The 21,919-nt window shown below is 35.0% G+C and overlaps 1 protein-coding gene across 7 annotated transcripts in view; it reads right to left on the reverse strand.

Annotated features, from left to right (window-relative positions):
- Nna1 (Nna1 carboxypeptidase) overlaps positions 1–21,919 on the reverse strand; it is a 42,246-nt gene that overhangs the window by 1,043 nt on the left and 19,284 nt on the right. For 3 of the 7 annotated variants that reach the window (XM_023157369.2, XM_023157375.2, XM_074183357.1), the window contains 10 exons: positions 21,002–21,282; positions 17,000–17,159; positions 15,289–15,516; positions 15,054–15,145; positions 9,790–9,973; positions 9,099–9,248; positions 8,847–8,900; positions 6,374–6,507; positions 1,095–1,265; positions 524–637 (listed from right to left, as the gene is read on the reverse strand). In XM_023157369.2, the coding sequence (XP_023013137.2) occupies positions 524–637; positions 1,095–1,265; positions 6,374–6,507; positions 8,847–8,900; positions 9,099–9,248; positions 9,790–9,973; positions 15,054–15,145; positions 15,289–15,516; positions 17,000–17,159; positions 21,002–21,282 (1,568 nt within the window). Of the gene's footprint in view, positions 1–485; positions 646–1,094; positions 1,266–6,373; positions 6,508–8,846; positions 8,901–9,098; positions 9,249–9,789; positions 9,974–15,053; positions 15,146–15,288; positions 15,517–16,999; positions 17,160–21,001; positions 21,283–21,919 lie in introns of all 7 variants that reach the window. The other 4 variants (XR_002721840.2, XR_012467479.1, XM_023157390.2 and 1 more) reach the window with 4 other exon arrangements.

A 21,919-nucleotide genomic window follows, 5' to 3' on the forward strand; every position in this document is an offset into this window, starting at 1 on the left:
CAGAATCACGAGGTGTCATGACAAAAATAACTGAATCATAAAATTGAAGTATCTGTCAAAAATTGTTTACTAGTGTATAGTTCGAAATGTAGAAGTACTGCTTCATTTTCCACATTATATCATAGAAAAACGATTTTCATTCATATGTTTAATCGATGAAAAGCGTTTCATATGAAGTTCAGTATATTAAAAAATGAATCGCGAGTGGTTTGGCTGAGAAAATTCTGAATGGACTATGATCAATTGGTTGATGAAAAAACAGATTTTAATAGATTTCAACAGAAGTCATAAGAAGTCACAAATTAATTTCCACCCTAGGTGGGAAATATCTCCACGTGCACTACCTACATCTTAAACCCATTTTCTACTTCAGGATTTTAAAAATCATACATTTTCAAGAGGCGCCTTACAAATGACCCCTTAAAAATGTAGCATGGGTCGGTGGTTTATAACAAACATATTAAAATTATTCCACATGAACTAACTTGAAAATAAAGGAAATTTCAAAGTGATTATGTTATACCCATTTTGGTTTTTCAAAGATTTTTCTTTCCCTTCAGTTTTTGGCTTCACTTCCTTCGTTATGCTTCTCTTATCCGATTTCAGACATTTCTTAGAAGATTTAGTATGGTTCCTCCTGAAAAACTGTCCGTGAAAATTCCATTTGCAGAAAAATAATATTCTAGATGGGCTAAAAAGTTCGTAGGCTGACACTCAGATGACGCTACTAGTATTAGATCAAAAGATACGTGTACAAATTTCACAGCTGTCGGACTATTAGTCTGTGGGATAAAAAATTTGAAGTGAAGCAACTTTTAATAGTTTGAAGAAAATGAATACAAAATAATGCACCGTGTCACAAATCAATGAAAACGAAGGTGAAATTGCATGAATTGTGTTCCGAATTGCTTCCGCATCCACTGTATTCTCCAGATCTAATCCCCAGCGATGGAAAAAAAGCGCCAATGGCAAAATAGCGCCCTCGAAGGCAACTATGTCGAATAATAGAATCAAATTTTATCAAAAACATTTTTTATGTTAGCCTACGAGCTTTACAGCTCAACTGTTACGTTTGGGGCATGATATTCACTTACTTCTGTGGTGAGGAAGTCCGACCATCGGAAAAGTAAGCTCTCTCACCGCCTCCCCAAGATAAAGGTACGTCACCATTGCCTACTCCAAACCACAATTTATTTTTCAAGCTGTACAATTTAGCTTGAACTTCCGCTAGTTGTCGGGTGACCTGAGGTTTTTTCTCCACAAGCCTGCAAAATGTGAATATTAAAAAAAGGGTTTTACTTCCCTGTCAATTTCTTCCGTGAAACACTGTTGGATATATTGTGCAACTTTGAGAGTAGGGGAACGTAAGTCCAACAAATTATTTTCAAAATCGAAGACAGTTGGTAAGACTGTAGAATTGAGAAACAAAGTCGCAACTTTAAGTATATCACCAGCTTCGTTTTCATGTTCAATTCTCTAGTAATGTCATCTTCATATTATGAACAATATTATACCCTATCAACTAGAAAATCAAGTGGTTTTCTGAAAACGCCAACTTGATTGGTGGAACAGAGTCTGGGAAAATATTGCAGTTTTGGTAAATGGAGAAAGTTTTATTTTTTATTTTATGAATGTCACTGCCCATTTTTACTGAAAATATATCATTAATGGTGACTGTGATGAAGAACTAAAAGAGCTGTTGGTCAACAAATTGACCCTATACAGCGTAAGAGGAAACACATGAATCGCTAATATCTGATGAATGACGACATCGCAGATCATAAAGTCCAAATATAAATAATCAAATAATAAAACATTCCTCATCGCGAAATTTTTTTATAAAGGGGTTCAACTACCCAAAGATGGAAAAGTAATTCCATTATAAAAGCGCATGTTTTATTTTTTTAAGAAAAACTGAAGTATCTGGTGAACGGTATATTTCATTGAAATAAATCATAATCATCTCGAAATTTCAAAACTAGAAGAAGAAGAATATATTTATTGAAATACACAATATTATATAAAACATATTACTAACATAGAAATTGAAAATAAACATTTTCAGTTTGAAAAATAACGACATATGCTATTAAAAATACATTGCACTATAGGTGCAGCTCCAATACAATGATAAAAAGCAGAAAACAACACACAAATACTATATTTATTAATATTATCTTACCAAGTTTTATTCTATCTACCATTATGGATGAATTTCAATAACTGTTTTTAAAAAATACCTAATGATGGACTAGATTTAATCTCATTAGGTAATTTATTGTATGCATCAAACCCTTTGAAAAATAAAGAATTCATGGCACTTCTCCTATTTGTTCTGCATAAATGCAAATTAGTAAGATTTCTTGTGGCATATTTGTGCACTTCTGAATTTAAACTAACAAATTCAGAAAAATATGATTGTGATAAGTTATTCAGAATTTTATACATAAAAGTCATAGTTAAGTAATACAACCGTAAAGAAACTGATAGCCACCGATTTCAGTGAATCTATTCACTTTTAGAACAATTCGCATACCACGATTTTGCAGTTTTTGTAATTGAGATGTTTGATTTAGATTAAACAAGACAATAATAGAAGCACAGTAATCAAAATGTGGTTGGATAATCGTATTGTACACAGTAATTTCAGACTGAGTGGATAAATTGCCAGAAATTCTTGCAAAGAAATATAGTTTTTTAGATATTTTTTTACATATATAATCAAGAGGATTGCCAAAAAGTAATAAATTATCTAACTGGAATCCAAGATATTTGATACATGATACAATTTCAATGTTTTCATTATCAATTTGTAAATTTATTTCAATTAAATCAAGGTTGTTCCATTTATATGTTGTTGTGATAATCATTCCTTTAGTTTTCATTTTATTCAGTTTTAATTTGATTGCCATAAGGTACTCATTTACATCCTTTAATGCGGCATTCATTTTATCAATAGCTTTATCCAAGCTTGTATCATAGCATGCCAATATAGTGTATCATCTGCAAATAAATTTATAAAATCAACATTTATAAACAAGTTTATATCATTTAAGTATAAGATAAAAAGCAGAGGTCCTAAAACGCTACCCTAAGGTACACCTATATGTATATCCAATTCCTGTGAGATATTATCTTGAACTCTGACTTTTTGATTTCTATGGGATAAATAGTCACATAACCATTGGTAAACATCACCATCAATGCCATAACCTCTTAATTTTATTAGAAGAATATTACGATCAATTGTTTCAAACGCCCTCTTCAGATCAAGAAAAACAGCTACTACAAATTTATTGTTATCGACTTCTTTTTTAAATTTCGATAAAGTGAGTTGTAATGCGGATTCACATGAATACTTTTTACGAAATCCAGATAGATTATTTGATAATACTGGATGTTCCATTTGAGTTTCGGATTATTTTTATATCTTTAGAATTAGTAATCGATTCCAAACACCTTGTATAGTATTTTAGAAATGTTACTCCTATAAGACGATGGAACGAAGTATTTTGATGAATCAATAACAGCTTATTTATGTATTCTATCAAACTTTTGAATCACTCGAGAGCCGGATATCAATTTTTTTTGAGTAAACAAATTAATATCTCGAATACCATTCATTTTTGGTATGGGGTGTATTGCATAAACTCACATAAGAATAATGCAAGGCAGGGCCGTCGCTATGGGGCGGAGAGATCGGGAGCCTCCCCCTCCCTGCTTTTTCGACTTGGGAAAAAGTTGGGAAATTTTGGGCCGTGAAGATACAACAAAATAATAGTAAAAGAATGAGTAAAAATTGAAAAAATAAAAATGAAAGAAAAGAAAGGGAGAGGTAATAAGAAAAGGGAAAGAACCAACAAAAGGTTGGGATTTCCCAACATGCATAACTTGGACATCCAATACTTTGAAATTCTGAGTTGTTTGGAAATTTCAAAAAAGTTTAATTTCTCCCAAGTGAGAGAACAGTCCACAAATTTTGAAGTGACAATTTTACAAAATTCACAACTTTTCGCTGTAGTTTCGACTTGGAAAAGTTGGGAAATTTCAGGCCGTGAAGATAGAAAAAATGATAGTAGAAAACAATAAGCACAATATTATTTAAGTGTTGTTTACTTTCATTTGTATTGAATATTCCTATACATGGTGGAAGACCAAGGACCTTGGTCCAAAGTAGAATGATTTCCATTATTATTTTTATAATAACCAAAATTTATTTTGGTTTGTGCATACCCTAACAGGCATAAGCATTCAGCCAATCTTTGGATAACTAAGTGAGAAAATTAATATATTATAGTAGTAACTAATCCCTCGGCTTTCATTTTTTCGAAAATTGGGAAATTTTGCTGGTGGGGTTGGGAAAGTTTGGATTCCCTCCCTCACTGGTTTTTTTTTTTCGCTACGGCCCTGATGCTAGGTATTCGAACATGTGAAAATATACAGGGTGTTACATTTGAATTAGGGAACTCCGTACCGCTTCCGTTCTAAAAAAAAGTATTTATATAAAACGCCATTGTTTTCATTCGATGAAGCATATCAAAAAACCTATATTTGCCAATTTCAAGGATATGAATCCTATAATTTTCCAAAATACGGCTAACCGACGCTCAATGCGCTGTACCCTGTAAACTACAAGACTATTGTTGCTACTGAGCACTTTCACCGTCTTCTAACACGCATCTAGTGGGCAGTATTATATCAAAATTTTGAAATATTTTCCTACATTTGACAAGCTGTACTGAAATCTTCAAAGCTGTACTTTCTGTTTTCAAATTTGAAGAGCAACTGATACGGTCTCGAATGATGCTGAATGATGAAACATGAAATATCGCTACAAATTTTGACAGATGTTCTTACAGATTATTTAATAAACTCTGGGATAGTATTTCTTATATTTATATGTTCCTTATGAAGCGATCAGGGGTCTGCCGAAGAGTCGAAAAGCTGTTGTATTGTAGAAAATTCTAAGTTCGTGGGCTAACATAGAAAAAAAAATGTAATAAAATTTTATTTCATTATTTGTTATACTTGCCTTAGAGGGGGATATAATGATTATAGCGGTCATACAAGACACGCTATGTAATAGTCGCTGTTGATGGTTTTTCCCTTTCAAAATTAGTTGATGAATATTATATCATGCGCATCCCAGAATAATGATACCATAACCTTGCCAGTCGACTGTTGAGTCTTTGAACGCTTTGGAGTCGTTTTCATTCTGGTATAAAATAATGGGGCCATGTTTTATCCATTGCCACATATCGACGCATGGTGAAACAGCTTCAAACAGCTTTCGCATATCCAAATATTGATCAACTTCACTTTGCGGTCATCCAAAGTTATTTTGTGGTCTTTTTGATGTTTTCGTCGGTAACAGCTTCTTTGGGGTTTCCAGTAAGTGCATCGTCCTCGGTACTCAGCAAACATTTGGTTTTTCTGAATAATGTTCATCAAGTCAAGCCTTGGCTTGAGCAAAAGTTGCTTCGTTCAAAATGTTCTATCACACAAACTTATAGTCCGAGAGCTGTGAAATGTGTATTTCTTTTGTTGAAAAATCACATGAATTTAAAACTCGTAGCGCCACCTGTATTGTTTGGACAGCCTATGCATTAGTCACATAATATAGGTACTGTTTTGATACACTCAGATATGTAACGAATACACTCACCCGTTACTTTATGAAAATTAGTAACTCTATCCATGACATTAACTGCACAATTTCACCACTACAAATTTTATTCAAGACGCATGTCATTACACGATAGTTTTATCAGTTGAACTTGTACATCAAACTATTCTATAATGTCTTTTATATGTTACTACCTATAGTTACATATATCTACATAAACGATGAAAATATAGTGTTGTGAAACGCGTCTTGAATAAAATTCATAGCGTGAACATTTTATGATTATTAACATGGATGTTCTCAAATAATGGTATTGTTGCGAATTACTCCCTGAAAAAAAATAACATCCTCCAACACTGGTGTTCGTCAATCGGTTGACTTGGCCAATGTCACGCTCAACTCGACTTCGCGTTCGTTCTAGGTGTCACGTCGCTTCGTAAGACTTCCATTACGATATATAAACACGCAGATCGGGAAAGTCTAGTTGAAAGTGCGGTACGAAGTGATATAATAAGGCGATAGACATTCGATTATTAGTCTGAAGTGTTTGTGTAGTATTGTCAGTGTAGTAGTGAAACAGAGTTGAGTTTAAATGTACAGTTAGTCAATTATTGTCAGACCAACGGGGAAAACGTAACAATCTATCAGTATGATTGATCCTGATAAAATCATAATGTTCTGCGCATCCCCATGAAACATTATTAGTACAATTATACGCGAATAGTTGGCGAAAATAGCGATACATACTTTGGTTGCGGTGTTTTTGATCTTCTATTAAACAGGTGGGATCCCAAAGATTCGGTGGGGATCAAATCAAAAACCGAAATGCTTCTTTGAGTCCTGCTAACTTGTCCTTCGCTATCAGAGTAGTCTTGAACAGGCTGGAAAGACATTTTCAAAATAAGTAAAGTTCCGATATAGCTAGTTGTTTTGGATTGTTAAAAATCCACGCATGTATACCTCGATATCTGAAAATGTCAAGTGATTTGAAATTCATGGAGATGAAATAATGTAGTTAAAAACTGGACCTATATATTCGAATGGACGAGTAAAAGTGAAAATAATGTTCATAAACGAATGGTGCATATTCGCAGAGGTGTTCTGTCCGTCCTATCATCCAAAGATCGCTTTCGAGAAAATATTTTAACCTACTTTAGCCAGAACATAATAATAATAATGGTTGTTGTTGGTTCATAGATGAAAAATCAATATGAAATATAACCAAACCAATTTGGACCACAAATAAAGTTTTCTCTTGCAACACAGATGCCAAGCTTTCGATAAGACGTATTATCATCATCAATGATTCTACGAAATCAGTAAAAACATGTGAGAATCTGAAGAATTTCAAAGAAAAAACTACTTACAACGACAATGAGGTTATGTTGCTCTGTTATAATAATAAACTGGACAAACATTGATAAAATACATCTAGATTTGTCAAACAGAATCAGTCAGAGATTATTCATCTAGATGTGTTTTATCAATGTTTATCCAGTTTATTAGTATAGGTAACAGAGCTACATCATCTCATTGACACTGTAAGTGGCTCTTTGCCTTCTGAAATTATTCAGATTTTCACATGTTTCTACTAATTTTGTACAATCAGTGATGATAATAATAAATCTTATCAAGACCTTGGAATGTGTGTTGTGAGAGTACACTCATTAGCTTGCCACAATCCCCAATTTTTTTTTTTCTCTCATTTTCCAACTAGTTGACAAAAGACGTCCCATCTCCCCTTCGCCTCCCAAAATGAATTGTAACAGTATATAATTATATACAAATGTCACGACCAATTGAAATTTGACATTTATAACTTTTTTATGACATTTCGAAATTGCAGATAAAAAAATTTCTTTTCATATTTTACATCAAATATATTTATTTCAATTTGTATACATGCGTAAAAATGTATGTTTTCAAATATGGTTTTATCTTTATTAAAGGGCTGTTGAAGAATCTCAATTACCAATTATACCAGTTCATATAATTAGTGTTTCTTTACATCAATAGAATGAAATCAACTCATCTAGTTAATTTATTTCTACTGATTCCCACCAGTTGGTGACAATGTTACCTCACTCTAGTTATAGTTCTGGCCGGTAGTTGTCTCTCATCACAGTTTCACTTAGGTGTTCCATGATTAGACATCAATTTTGTCAGTACATTTTTTTTCAAATTCTATCTTAGACATCCTGTCACAATTTTTATAGTGCACCACGGTGACTATTCTCGTGTTTTGTCTACAAGTTGAACATTCAAATGTTTTTAATTGTGTGTATTCAATAATACATTCAACCTGCGAACATTATTTTATCTTTTGTGGCATGTGTTCTTTTCTAATTATCAATCTGAACGCGGCTAACCTCACCTTAAACTGTCGAATAAACATAATCGACAGTTTATGTTTGTTAAAGATGTTGTTGAATGGGGAATGTTCCTCCTGACCAAAATCAAGTAGTTTTCATAAAAGAGTTCTTAAACAACGCATTTTAAACTTATCATTTCAACCTTCTTTGAAAAATTATTAAAATACTTTAAAAAGAGGAATGAAATAATGCATTCAACATTTAAAGGGATTCCTTTCTATTTCACCATTTGGCAACATCGGTTATAGCTAATAAAGGACAATGAATCTGTTACCTGTATGAGACAAACAAAGACTACATATTTCAAGACGTGCTGTTCTGTTTACCTATGTTCCGAGACATTCTGTGACATATTACATTTTGTGCACCTAACCTATCTTCCTCTATATAAATAAATAACAAAACAACTGTTTTTTATGTGGCTTGTGGAGGTGGTATTGAACTATAATTTATATTTTGCCTTAATTGTTGATTTATAAAGATAATTTTCCTTTTTTAAAGTAGAATATCTAGGTACGTATAAATTATTTCAACTTGATATAGGCGCTGTTGCCAATATGTGAATTAGAAACAACTTCTTTTAAAAATTAAAACCCAATATTTGAAACATCAATTTGAATACTTTTCGAAGTGAATTTGAAAAACTCATGAATTAAACTCAACTTTATTTTGTTTAAACTTGCATTGGCTGTAATAACCCAAATTGAGGAACATTCCCCATTGTCGATTATAGATTATCGACAATTTGAATAGTTGATTATAAAATGATGTTTGGCCATCCAGCGCCTTCGCAATGAAGTACATGTGTATAATATGTATACAATAAAAAACAGTTTGAAACAGTTTACCTGAATTTCTATTACAAGAATTTGATCAAACTGGTCCCAGCTTTCGCTCCTTTTCTGAAGAATAATAAAACAAACTGAAAACGTAAATTTAAAATAATAAAATAAATGAAAGAAATTAAATGAATTGAATTCGAAAACAAAAATTACTTTATGCAGATATTTTTCGAAAGAGTAACTCTTTCAACATACAAAAATTAATATCATAGTAATGTATAATTTAAAATTAAATTTGTTGAATTTCCCATGCTGTACCTTTTTCTTCTTAGATAACTTTTTCTTCCTTCGTCTCCTCAAAATCCGAACTTTCTCTTTAACTTTTTCCACTTCCGATTCACTATCTGATGAGCTAGAGTCGGAACTGTCTTTGTCTGATAAAGAAAGTTTCAAGGTAGCTTTGCATATCTACAACAGAAATTGTCAATAAAATAATAAATTCGTAATGTGTAGGGATGTACGAACTGGTTTTCATTGATAATCTAGGTATTATGCAGAAACTTCGTCTTGAATTTCATTATGGAATATAATTCATCAAAATTAAAACCTCAAAACCTTTTTGAAAGACACTTGACCCCCCCCTGTAAGTCAGAAACGGACGTGTAATCTAAAATTTCAAAGAACACGTCAATTTTTATTTCTAGGGGGACTAATTCTGATATAGAAATCATACCCGAAACAGAATTCAGATGGTCGCATAAGTGCAATAACAAATACAATAAATAATCAGATAGGCTCGTTTTCCATCCAAACTTCAGCTGCATGTTACACTATCCTTCTTACCGTGAACTCCTAGATGCATGATTGTGCCGTAGATGAGAGAAAACAGTAGTGTAATTATATCTAAACTCAGAACGAATCAACACAAATACACCACACTACTCTACACTATTTGTGCATTCTCGAAAGAAATACGTTTTTAATTTTTATTAATATTTGTGTTATTTACTGGCAACGGTTTTCTCGGAACAGTCGGACTTTTCGAAGCCACCTTCGTTATTGCTGAAGAAGATTTCTTGGATTTCTTCTTAACCGTTGCCGGTGAGGGTGGTGGGGCAGTTATTTGAACGTATTCTTCTTCTTCTTCACGTCCCACCTCATCGCTGCTGCTGCTGGATGTATCTCCATCATCACTGTAACAAGTATAATGTTTGGAAGTCATACCATGCTTTGTAAAATTAGTTTGTACACAGAAAGTTTGATTCAAATCATGGTCATGAACTTTGAAAATACTTTTCAATGATAACAATCCAACTGACTTGGTGTGTAAGTATTTGAAACTTAATAACCGTTCACTGATCTGAGGAAAAGAGTTTGAAAGACTGTACTTCAGCAACGGATAAATGAAATGAACTAATCAGTTCAAAAAAAAGTCAGATGCTGTTATCGTTTTCTTCGCACATACAATAGACATGATGACAGTGAGTAAAATTCACCAAAATTATTTTTATTTAATGAAACCCTCCTAATGGATTATGAAACCCAAGGATTGTGATCGAGATTGATAATATGTTGATAAAATAAAACCACAAAAATACGGCAAGCCGCCACGATATATTCAACGCCAATCAAAGCGAATTACGTCACGTTAGAGTAAACAACCGAATATGACATCTTCTGTAATACAATAGTAATGCTCAACGCTGATTTTCTTTACGACTTGATATTGTTTACTGTGACTGTTTTCTTTTGCTGTGTTTGTTAAATTGAAAGTGACATAACCTGAGTCATGGAACCAGGATTTACAAAGGCAAACAGCAGTACTGTGTCTAGAATCGACTTGATGCTGGGAGAGTTTCTGCATCGAACACGGACTTTTGTATAAGTCCAGAGCATTTGAAAGATACTTGTAGTTTAATATTAGAGGTTATGCTCCTGAAATGATATTTCTAAAACAACGTACTTACCACACACTTACACATTGATTCAGTCATTTAGATCCTCCAGGGTAACTTATGGTGACAATGTAATAAGTTACATGCCTACAGTTAAAATGCGAAGGAAATATATGTACACTAAAAGGTAATATATCAAGAGGGAAAAAAACGAGAGATGAAACCTAACCTCAGAACAGTTCAATCCTCGACCCAAAATAATACTGGTTTATAATTTACAAACTTAGGTGAATACTTACGTCGAAGTGATTTTCACAAAAATAAAACCGAGTTCTGGGTAATATTCCCGTTAAATCTCGTCTTTCAAGTTTAAACTACTTATTTGGTATTGTTTTTGAACCGGACGAACACAAATAACTTGTTTGGAGTTTTTATTGATGTAATAGTACACCGGTGGACCAGAATCGTCCAGGATTGGCTCATTCCAAAGCGTTTATTCACCCTTCGAAGTTTGATACCAAACAGTTGTTGGACTACAGTAGGGCTGAACTACGATGTTTGACAGGCCTTCTTACAGGTCACTTTCATTCGAATCATCATATGCAGAGACTCGGACTGTCGGAAAAAAGTGTGTGTCTCCTCTGCTTGGAAAATGATGAAACAGCAGAGCACATAGTTTGTGCCTGCCCCGCTGGAGATCGAATCAGGTTTTTAGAGTTCGGCAGAGCCGTACTATTACCATCTGACGTGAAAGACCACTCACCATACAAACTAATCGGCTTCGTTAAGAAGCTGGTTGCATTTGGTCGAGTGTGAATAGGTGTGAGCCACAATAAACTCTTGCGGGTTGCGGTGGAGGGTCGAATAGACCTTCTCACTTTGAACCTGACCTAACCTAACACTGGAGGACGGCACACCACCGATACACTTTTCAAATCACATTCAATAGTAGTTATCAACATATTCATGGAAGGGCTTCTAGTGTTAACATGTAGTTTACTCGAACATGACGTCACAAGCGACACCATGACACTTCAAAGTCTCACTATTCAGTTTTTTAGTTTTCTTCAGGTCACAACTTTTCATTTTGATCTTTTTCTGAATAGACTGATACTCCATTTATTAAAATCGGTTTGACAGTTGAGTTGCTTTGGTTGAACATCAGTGTTACGGACTATCGCGATTTACACCAATGTTACCGCCAATGTCTATACATGGGCTATTCAATGAATGAATAATTTCATAATTTCATTCGAAAATTACGAATTACAACTGAGTACTATAAACTTTATGATTATCGTACCTATTTTACTTGTTCACTGTTGCTCGAATATCTCTAATGAATTTGGAAATCATTATTAGAAAGGTTCATTTTAACCAAACGACCCTAAAGAAAAAAATCGTCTCTTAACGTGTTAGGAATCACACGTTAAAAGGTAAGACCTCGTTAGTCCTTAGCTCGCACAAGTTTCTCAACTTCTGAGAGTTGTATGGGGGCGACAGCTGACTAACAGAAAAACAGATTTTAAACAGATTTTTTTTTAAACAGATAATTTTATAATATAAAGAAATTTGACCTAGTTCTGGAGATAAATCTATATCAATTTTAGAATTTCAATATTCTGTATTTCGAAAATGATATATAACAAAAAAGTTTGCTCAGAAAATATAATCGAATTCGTTTGATTAATCTTCTGTAACTCTTTAAAAACTATTTTCGTCAATGTGCATAACTCTCAAACTACATATCAATTATACTCTGGATAATAATAACGCATATCCCGCAAAATCCCTTCCCTTTCATTTAGCTTTGTCATGATGTGGTGAAAAATTCATTGTCTGAGAATTTTACAAGTCTAAATTTTCCCAACTGAAACCAAAAACACGTGGTTCTTTATAAAACAGAAAATCGAAACTTCAACATCAATGAGTGGGTATACTTGAAGACTGGCTATAAATGAAATCATCCAAAGGAACAATTCGTTCAGGCTAGTCTTCCCTTACCCACACAGTAGGTTCATGGACTGACACCTTTCAGAAAACAACTACTCCCCTGGCTAATACCAAGAAGGGCGTTGGATCCGACATGTACTAGTACAGGACTCTACGCGAAAGAAATTCCTGCATATGCTTTTGGCGATACAACTAACGGAATCGATGTTCAATTATTGGAACGGACACACTTGCAGACCGGTTTCGGGCTATTTGGCCTCTCGTCAGTGTAAAGTACTGTCGAACATCAACACCAAGTCGATGATTTCACATAATTGAAAATCAAATTCTTTCAGAGTATCATACACCGAACAAAGCTGAAGCGAATAACAAGCAACATATCTGTCATCGCTCCCTCTGCCTGTAGACGAGGTACTAACCAACCGCATATCCTCGTATAAGAAAATAAATTTCACCTATAGTAAGTGGGCATATTTGAAGACTGCCTATGAATCAAATCATCCAAAGGGACAATTCGGTTTCAGATCAGAGCACTCGATGGAGTTGCAAGTCATGAGGGTAGTAGACTTCGCCACGTAAGGCTTCAACCTCGGCAAAGGATAAAACACCGGGGCGATTTTCTTAGACGTCTCCAAGGCGTTTGACAGAGTGTGACATGATGAACTTCTGGTCAAAATGATCAACTTCAACTACACGAAACCAGTGGTAACATTAATTGAGTATTTTCTAGCTGACAGGCGATGCCGCTGCAGAGTAGGACAAGAACTGTCAACGATGCGATTACTGGAGGCAGGGGTCCCACAAGGTGCAATCCTTTCGCCACACCTCTTCTCGGTATACACAGCAGACGTGCTCAAGCCGGAGAACAACTTTAACAAGTTGGCGTTCTATGCGGACGACACAGTTCTGCTGGCGAGATCAACAAGCCAAGCGCACGTCACGAGATACTTGCAGCAACATGCAGATAGATTAGAGGAATGGGCCAACCTGTGGAAGATCAGTATAAACCCTGACAAGAGTCAGGCAATACTGTTCACCCGGAGGATGGTACATCCGGAAGGAAACGTCATCTTCAACGGACAAGAGATTCCGTCAACGGACAAGAGATTCCGTGGACCAACGAAGCTAGATACTTGGGGGTCAACCTAGACAAAAGATCAACGTTCAGGTCAGGTTGACGTTCAGGAATGACGAGATCTGCCCGCCGAAACCTATTACCCATAAAAGGTCGAAGAAGCAAGATGGGACTGAAAGTGAAGCTGCTGATGATAAAGACCGTAATACTACCGATAATCCTGTATGCCTGCATTGCCTGCCTGCACTGCATGCACTGCCGAATAGGTACATATTTCGGGATTTAGACATGAACATACACTACGTGGACGCATACATGAGGAAACACGCAGAGAATACGTTAGACAGAATTCGAGGGCACGACAACCCAGCGCTAAGAGACTCACATAACGCACTAAACAGGGATGATCCCAGATTCCTAGAGAGGGACAAACACAGGAGGCCAACGAAGCAGAACCAAAGACCATCCCCGAGAGTCGCTGTCAGGTGGCTCCGGTAAGTATGAAAATTTCTCATCCAGTTCAAATAACTTCTTTTCCAGACTCACTGAGAACCAAAACTCGTTCGCGATTGAAAAGACACTCGTCTCCGGTTAGTTTTTGAGGACCCCATGCAATGATTAAGTTAAGAAAGTCATAATAAATCAATTTAACAGATCAGAAACTAAAAGCACCTAGAGGCTGACTTTCGACCAAAAGACGGTCAGATGTCAATCTTGCTGAACTGCCCATCAGTAGGATAGGGGACCGTTCCAGGAGGAGCGGGAGTAGGTAAAAATGGTGTATTAAGTGTTCCTCACAGAATGTATTTTGTGGGGCGAAGTTTTTACTCCAAGGCACTCAACCCGGAAGAGGGCATGGGGGGACAATTCGTTCAGGCCAGTCTTTCTTTACCTACACAGTAGGCACAGTGGACCGACACCTATCAGAAAACAATTAACCCCCTGGCTAATATCACGAAGGACGTTGGATTATACCTACTGTGTAGGTAAGGGAAGACTGGCCTGAACGAATTGTTCTTTAGATGATTTGGTTTAAACTTCATGACACCCAAATGTTATTCGTATCCAAGTTTATGTTTCACTCGAGAGGGATATGTTCAGAAAAACCTTTGAATTGTTGACATACCCAACTAGCAACGATACATATGAATGAGAAAGGAAATTTAGAGAAACTTTCTAAGCACATTGTGGAACGGTGGGTTTTGTTATAATATAATCTTTAAAAGGAAACCATAAACAGAAACGAACGGAATACATTCATATTTTCTATTCAACATCTATTTCTTGGTAACTTGGGAAAAATATTCACAAGACGATTTTTCACTTATATTTTGTAATAAACTAACGTACCTTGAATAGTCACTGAGACGAATATTCATGGGTTCATCTGCGTTTGACCCCTCTTTTACCAGCCTCTCGACAATTTTCATTCTCAGTTTCTCCTAAAAATAAAACCCGATTTGAATAAAAGATTTTATTGCATCAAATACAGAAAATGGATTGAAATCATAACAAAAACAGCAAATAAACATACAAATATTGATTTATATCTGCATACAAACATGCGTCCTCTACACCACCATACCTTTTTGGGATCATCATCATAAAAGTCTAAGAGAGTTTGACAGAAAGATCGACCCATCTGTTCGTAGTCTTGAGTAGAAAAATGGGTATCGGCTCTGTTACCAAGAGTGGAACCGGCGAAGGAAGCTTCCATGGTATAGCTATTGGCTATACCCATCATCCACATCACAACCCTGCCTGTTCCTTCCTTCGCTTTCTGGATCCTGAATTTGCAACTCTCAAAAGAGAACTGAAAATCAAAAATGATATGTAATACTCGTACTAGCTGACCCGACAAACGTTGTTTTGTCACATAAATTATTTCTAGGGTAGAAAATATTAACTATCTCATTGTGTGTGTCAGTATTAATAGTATTAATACTATAGTGTGTACAGTATTTTTCGTTAGTCCATGTTCAATTTACACAAACAAAAGGGATGGTTTCCCACTCAAGAGCATACCACGTATAATTGGGGACTCAATTGGCACATCTGTAGGTATAATAGAGATTCGTGATATTGATATATTTTCACCTCGTAGCTTGCTATTCAAAAAGCTGGCTTCGACAAGGTTTTCATTGATTATTTCAATGAGTAATCGCGTTCTGTTGCACAGCCGTGCAACAACCATCAGTTGTAAATTAAGCGGTGGCATACCTGGCAAATCTAATAAGTTCAAAAACTCTGTTGAATAATACACAGCTTCGGTGGCATCGCAAACTGTATATACGCTCGGTGTATAAAAAATAATAGTGGCCGGAAATTGTGTAGGTAGTGAAAGGAGGCTTATTATGTCAGAGAGACAGGAGACCGACTTCGTTCTCATTCCTATTCCGTGCTGTTTACTGAGTGAGAAGTAATACCGGTAGACCCCTGGCGGAAATAACTTATCTATGATCAGGGTTAAAAATCATTTAATTACTAAAATGATTTTTTTAAAATAGAGGTTGGTGGTAGAAGAATGAGAATTGAGTGTTATATGTATTTTCAATGCCACATCGTAAAAAAAACAAAAAAAAAATAGAAAACAAATAAAAAAACTGATGAATACAGTTTATTTATGATTTTCACTATAAAGGGTTTTACACGTATTTCGCTATTCAAGCGCTTGAGAATGCTATTGTATAACGAAACACGTGCCGTGATTTTTGTGAAAATCATACAATAAACTGTATCAATTAGTTTTAATATGGATTTTCATCAAGTATCGGCCAGTTCTATTCAATTAAAAAACAAATGTTTGGGGTGAAGCACCCTTATCTTTTAATAATAATAATAATAATATGGAAAGTGGATTACAACCTATTCTCAGACCTACCGAATATAACATGAATGGCATTTTTTGGTTTAACAAATGTCATGCCTTCACATAAATGTAATTTTTCAATGGGTATGATAATTTGAACTGAAAACTCGCTTTATTTTTTGAACAGACAGCGTATGTTCAACCACACCCTGTAAATGTGGATGTTACTGGATACTGAAGAAAATGCGTTGCATTCATTAATGACAAGTATTCAGAGAGTTTCGTTTTAGAAGTTGAATGCTGATATACATCTGTTCTGTTCAAAATCTGTTTTTCCGTTAATCAGCTGTCGCCCCCATACGAACGAAAACTCTCAGAAGTTGAGAAACTTGTGCGAGCTAACGACTAACGAGGTCTTACCTTTCAACGTTTGATTCCTAACACGGTAACATGCTCATATACATGCATGCATACATTGTATAATTACCTTATCTGCAGTATTTTTGTGTAGCATTAAAGGAAACACTTGTTCCTGAAGCCTTCTTTCAGCTCCTCTCCTGTTTTCACAACCATAGATGAAGATATTGTGTTTTCTGGAGTGTGCATGGAGATCACAATAAAGGGCTACTCCACATTCCTCTAATAGTCTGAAAATATTTGAAATAAAATTTGTCTATATTTCTAGAGCACTGAGTTTTTCATAGAGAAAAATGTCTGCCTAATACGTGAGATATTTCACTAATCATCATAATTCAAACATATTTTTTTCTCAAATTGCATTCGTTCCTGCCAGGTTATGATCTCATTTTCTTTTCATAACTTATCTGAACATTTTGGTCGTAGTAAAGACGAACTAGATACGTCTGTAACTAGATGGAACCACAGATAAAAAACAAAACATTCGTGATTTAATATCAGACAGCACTGTTTCGACCCCGCCTATATATCATCAGTGATTCTAGAATAAACCAGGAATGCTTTATTAGTCTCAACTGTTCTTAATGTGGAGAACACTCCTTAGTGAGTGAAACGATTACATCGTTACCGTTACAACGGACCGTCTTAGGGAGCCTCGTTTATCTCTGATATTCGGATTTTGAATACAGATAGCATAGAGGAAAATATCATTGTTTTCACTTACTCGGGCTTGTTCTTTGAGAACAGTTGAGTGTAGCAAGCATTCGTGGTTCAGACTAGCACCACTATGACGGGTCAAAATAGTGCTGCCTGATGTTGCATCAGAAATGCTTTGTCTTTGGATACTGGTTTCATTATTTTGGCCTTTGTGTTTTTTTTTCAATATTTCATTTCTCAATTTTAAATCAGCTAACAATTTTTAGACCTTCAATATTCACTACATTCAAATAAAAGTTCAATAAGGAAATTAATATTCCTATAGAAATATAGATATTAGAAATAACCATAGTGAAAGAATTTTTTCACAAGTGCAAAATTATAATGCTCTGACTCACATTACTCATATTATTTCATTCGAAGATATAATATAATCGATTAAACTCAAAATTACTGTATGATTATATATCAAGGCAATATAAATTCAAAAATATGAGGATAATTTCAATTGAAAATAAAGGGCAATGAACATCAATAAGATCCGGCTACCTGTCCTTAGAGGCGACCTGCAGACCACGGTCTGCAGTTTGATTCAAATAGCTGACATGTGCAGTGAATCGAAGTTCAGGATCAAACCACAACCCTAAATTTTTCACCTCGGTTACAAATTCAAGTTCAAATATCATTATTGCAGAATTCTTAGAAGTGAGCTTGAGAATATGGCTGTAGAAATGTCAAAGATGCATTAAAGATCATTATTTATATATGGCTGAGTAGATGTAGAATTACCGGTAGAAAAATAATTGCATAGTGATTCATAGTGCTTTTTTTCACAAACAGATGAATCTCACAGATATACATGCTGAAAATCAGGAGCCCAAAGATAGATCCTGGTAGCACCCCCTTTGATACCGGTAATATATCCGATATAACTCAATCCACAACAACTCTTTTAGTAGGATTCCTCAGATTATTTCCTCAGAGTGACACTATGCTAACCGAGAAGAACCAAGAAGACCAGTTTGTCAAACAATATATCTCCACAGTTAAATAAAACAACATATCGTGATCGAGAGTGGTAAAAGCCTTGTTATAATCTAGAACACATGACAACACAAACAGTCTCCCAGAATTAAGTTAACAAGCAATATCTCTGTTTTTTTGAAAGGCTAGAAAAATTAATCAGAAGCGGTATTGAAAGACTTCATAATGCCCTTCTGAGGTCAAATTTGAAACCATCGCAGTTACACTATGCATACTACCACATATCATTTCTTGTACAGGGTACTCCAGAACTGAGTGAACACTCGATATTTTTGTATGAGAGAAATTGCAGAAATGAAGTAAAGTCAGCTTGGAGTGACGTTGGAATGCCCTCATGAGAACATCATTGACATCATGCTAGTTTCAGAAAACTATCCCCTAACAGGCTCCATGTCCTTTTTCATATTGTATCAGATTTTTCCCTGTGATGCGGAATTTCTTCCTGAAATATCTAGCTGCTTCAGAGGTGCTTTTATTGAAAATACCTCTTTTTAATTGTCACCCCCGTCAAAAACAAGGAGTCAGTAGACACTTGCAGAAAGATCCCACAGGATCTGCGAACCAGAATACCTGGATCAAGAATTGAGTCACTTCAAATAGACCTTTCTATCGAAAGTATATGCGATCTCTGAAATTCATAAGGGCTTGAGACCAAGAGCTTTCGAACGCCAAAACTCAGATGAACAATCAACGAGCCTACCTACCCTTCATTCCTGGAGTAAAAGACCAAATAGGAAGATTCTGGGTAATCACAACAACATCAAAACTTGGTACTTGTGATGCACTGTTTGGAACCTTTGGTGAAGTAATGAATATTACTGGAGTTTTTTTCTCAACACTAAACCGTTATTTTAACAACTCGGCATATGTTTCGATCACCAAGAGATCACTTGGTGATCGATCACGTACCGAGGTGTTAAAATAACGGTTTGGTGTTGGGAAAAACTCCAGTAATGAGGAAGATGAGGGATTATCTGCGAATATTTTGGAAGTTTACTCAGAAGACCAATCAATGATTGGAAGAGCCTACCTACTCTTCATTCCTGGAGCGAATAGGACCAATTAGGAAGATTCTGGGTAAACACAACATTGAAACCGTTTTCCAACCAACAAGGAAGATAAGGGATTATCTGCAATTATTTTAAATCTTTACTCAGAAGACCAATCAACGATTGGAGGAGCCTACCTACTTTTCATTCCTGAAGCGAATTGGACCGAATAAGAAGATTTAGGGTAAACACAATATTAAAACAGTTTTCCAACTAACAAAGAAGATAAGGGATTGTTGGCGAATATTTTGAAAGTTTACTCAGAAGACCAATCAACGATTGGAAGAGCCTACCTACTCTTCATTCCTGGAGCGAATATGAACGAATACGAAGATTCTGGGAAAACACAACATTAAAACAATCTTCCAACTAACAAGAAATATAGAGGATTCTCTGCGATAGGTCAAAGTTAGCAGGGGCCCTCTCTCAGCTGTGGAGGTATATCGCATACTATGTTCGTGTGGTAGAGAACACATAGGAACCACAAAGAGGTCCTTCGGTGGTTGGATTAAGGAGCACCAAAAAACATATCAGTAGTTTTTTGAATGAAAAGACCGATTCCTTATTGGCAAACCATTTTTCAGCAAAGACAATCACGACTATGACGTGTCACACTTGGGAGAGAAAGGTTTGCATATCAATCTTTTGAATTGCTTGGAAATATTTGGAACGAAAAATGTAATTGGTGGTTAGTGGAGAACTCAGCTGATATTTATTATTTATTAGTCATTAAGTAGATAGAAGGTCATATGATTCAAATTGTAATTTCAAAAAAAGCACCAATTAGGTAGAATTTAATATGTATGAACACGCCTGAGGAAGCTATTGTGTAGTGAAACACGTGTTATGGTTTTGTAAACTGTTCAGTAAAAATCTCACAATAAACTTTTAATTGAATATGTTATGGATTTTCACCAGGTATTAATCAATTCCATAACATATATTTTTTTTCATTTCATGAAAGAAATAGAGAATTCATTAAATGATTCAGAGTGACATTTCAAATTTCAAATATCTGTGTTGTTTGTCTGTACTCTACAACACTTTGTACTTGATAGAAACTCTGACGTGAAGTGAATCTGAGGAAAACAAGTTTTCCACACCAGAACTGAAGCACTGTCTCCGCGTTTTGTTAATTAGTTTAGTATCAAGGTACAACTACAATTTCATTCCGATTAAGCTATCTCCTGATGATGTTAACTCTGTTAGTGTTAACTCTGTTAGAGACAGTACTTTCGTTTTGTTATCGGAAAAATGTTTTCATTGAAACCGTGTATGTTAAATACTACTATCACTTTTGACATAAAATAACTATGCCAAACCTTCTAACCATTAGCTTGGTATACCATATGGAAGGGTAGGCATCTCTAATCACTGTCCTGTATTGTCTGTTCAAATCTTTGGCGGACAAAGAGCAACGGTTGTTGCCCACAATAACGCCATCCGGATTCAACATTGGCACTAGTTTGAAAATGAAGTTGTCCCGTAATTCTTTGGCAGGTCCACAGTCGCTGGTTAGGAAATCGAGAATGCCTTTCATCGTCCAGGATGAAGGAGTTTCACCTGGATGCACTCGGGCGGATATCACAATTGCACGTTTCTTCTGGAAATTTTATATAGTTTCAAACCCAGGACAGAATTTGTTAATAAAAATTATAAAGTAACGTTGAACAATGACAAATTAATTATAGAATATCTGTCTTTCATATACTTATTTGGGGAATCATTGTTTAATATTAAAATAATTCTAAAATAAATAATAATAATATAATAACAAAACTTTATTTCACATTTTTTTCGTTTACATGTATCTGATATTAACAATATTTTGAAACGGAAATAAATAAAATCCCTACTGAAATCATTCACAGTATCTTCTTAACACTTGAATGAATCGAGTCCTGTAGAAAAAAAAGTTTTTTCTACGGGACTCGATTTTTCAAAAAATAATTCAATTGTTAACTAACAAATTTTTTCCCAATCTCCGTTGGCAAAAATAATGGGATAAAAGGTATAAATAATTGGCCTATAAATTTTAAACTTCGTGGAGCCCTTTTGATATATATACTTCATACGATCTTGCGATAAAAGTTCATAAAAATTTATTAATTTGTTAATTATGATTTTTTATAACTATTGCAAAATGAAATATCTAAAAATTGTTGATAAAAATTTTTTTCAATTGATATTCAGCTATGTCTGTTTTCACATTAAACAATGGCAGTTATTGACATAGGATA

The sequence above is a fragment of the Leptinotarsa decemlineata genome, unplaced genomic scaffold (genome assembly GCF_025532065.1).
Source record: "Leptinotarsa decemlineata unplaced genomic scaffold, Ldec_3_MD MMD2_tig00026336_RagTag_RagTag, whole genome shotgun sequence".
NCBI lineage: Eukaryota > Metazoa > Arthropoda > Insecta > Coleoptera > Chrysomelidae > Leptinotarsa > Leptinotarsa decemlineata.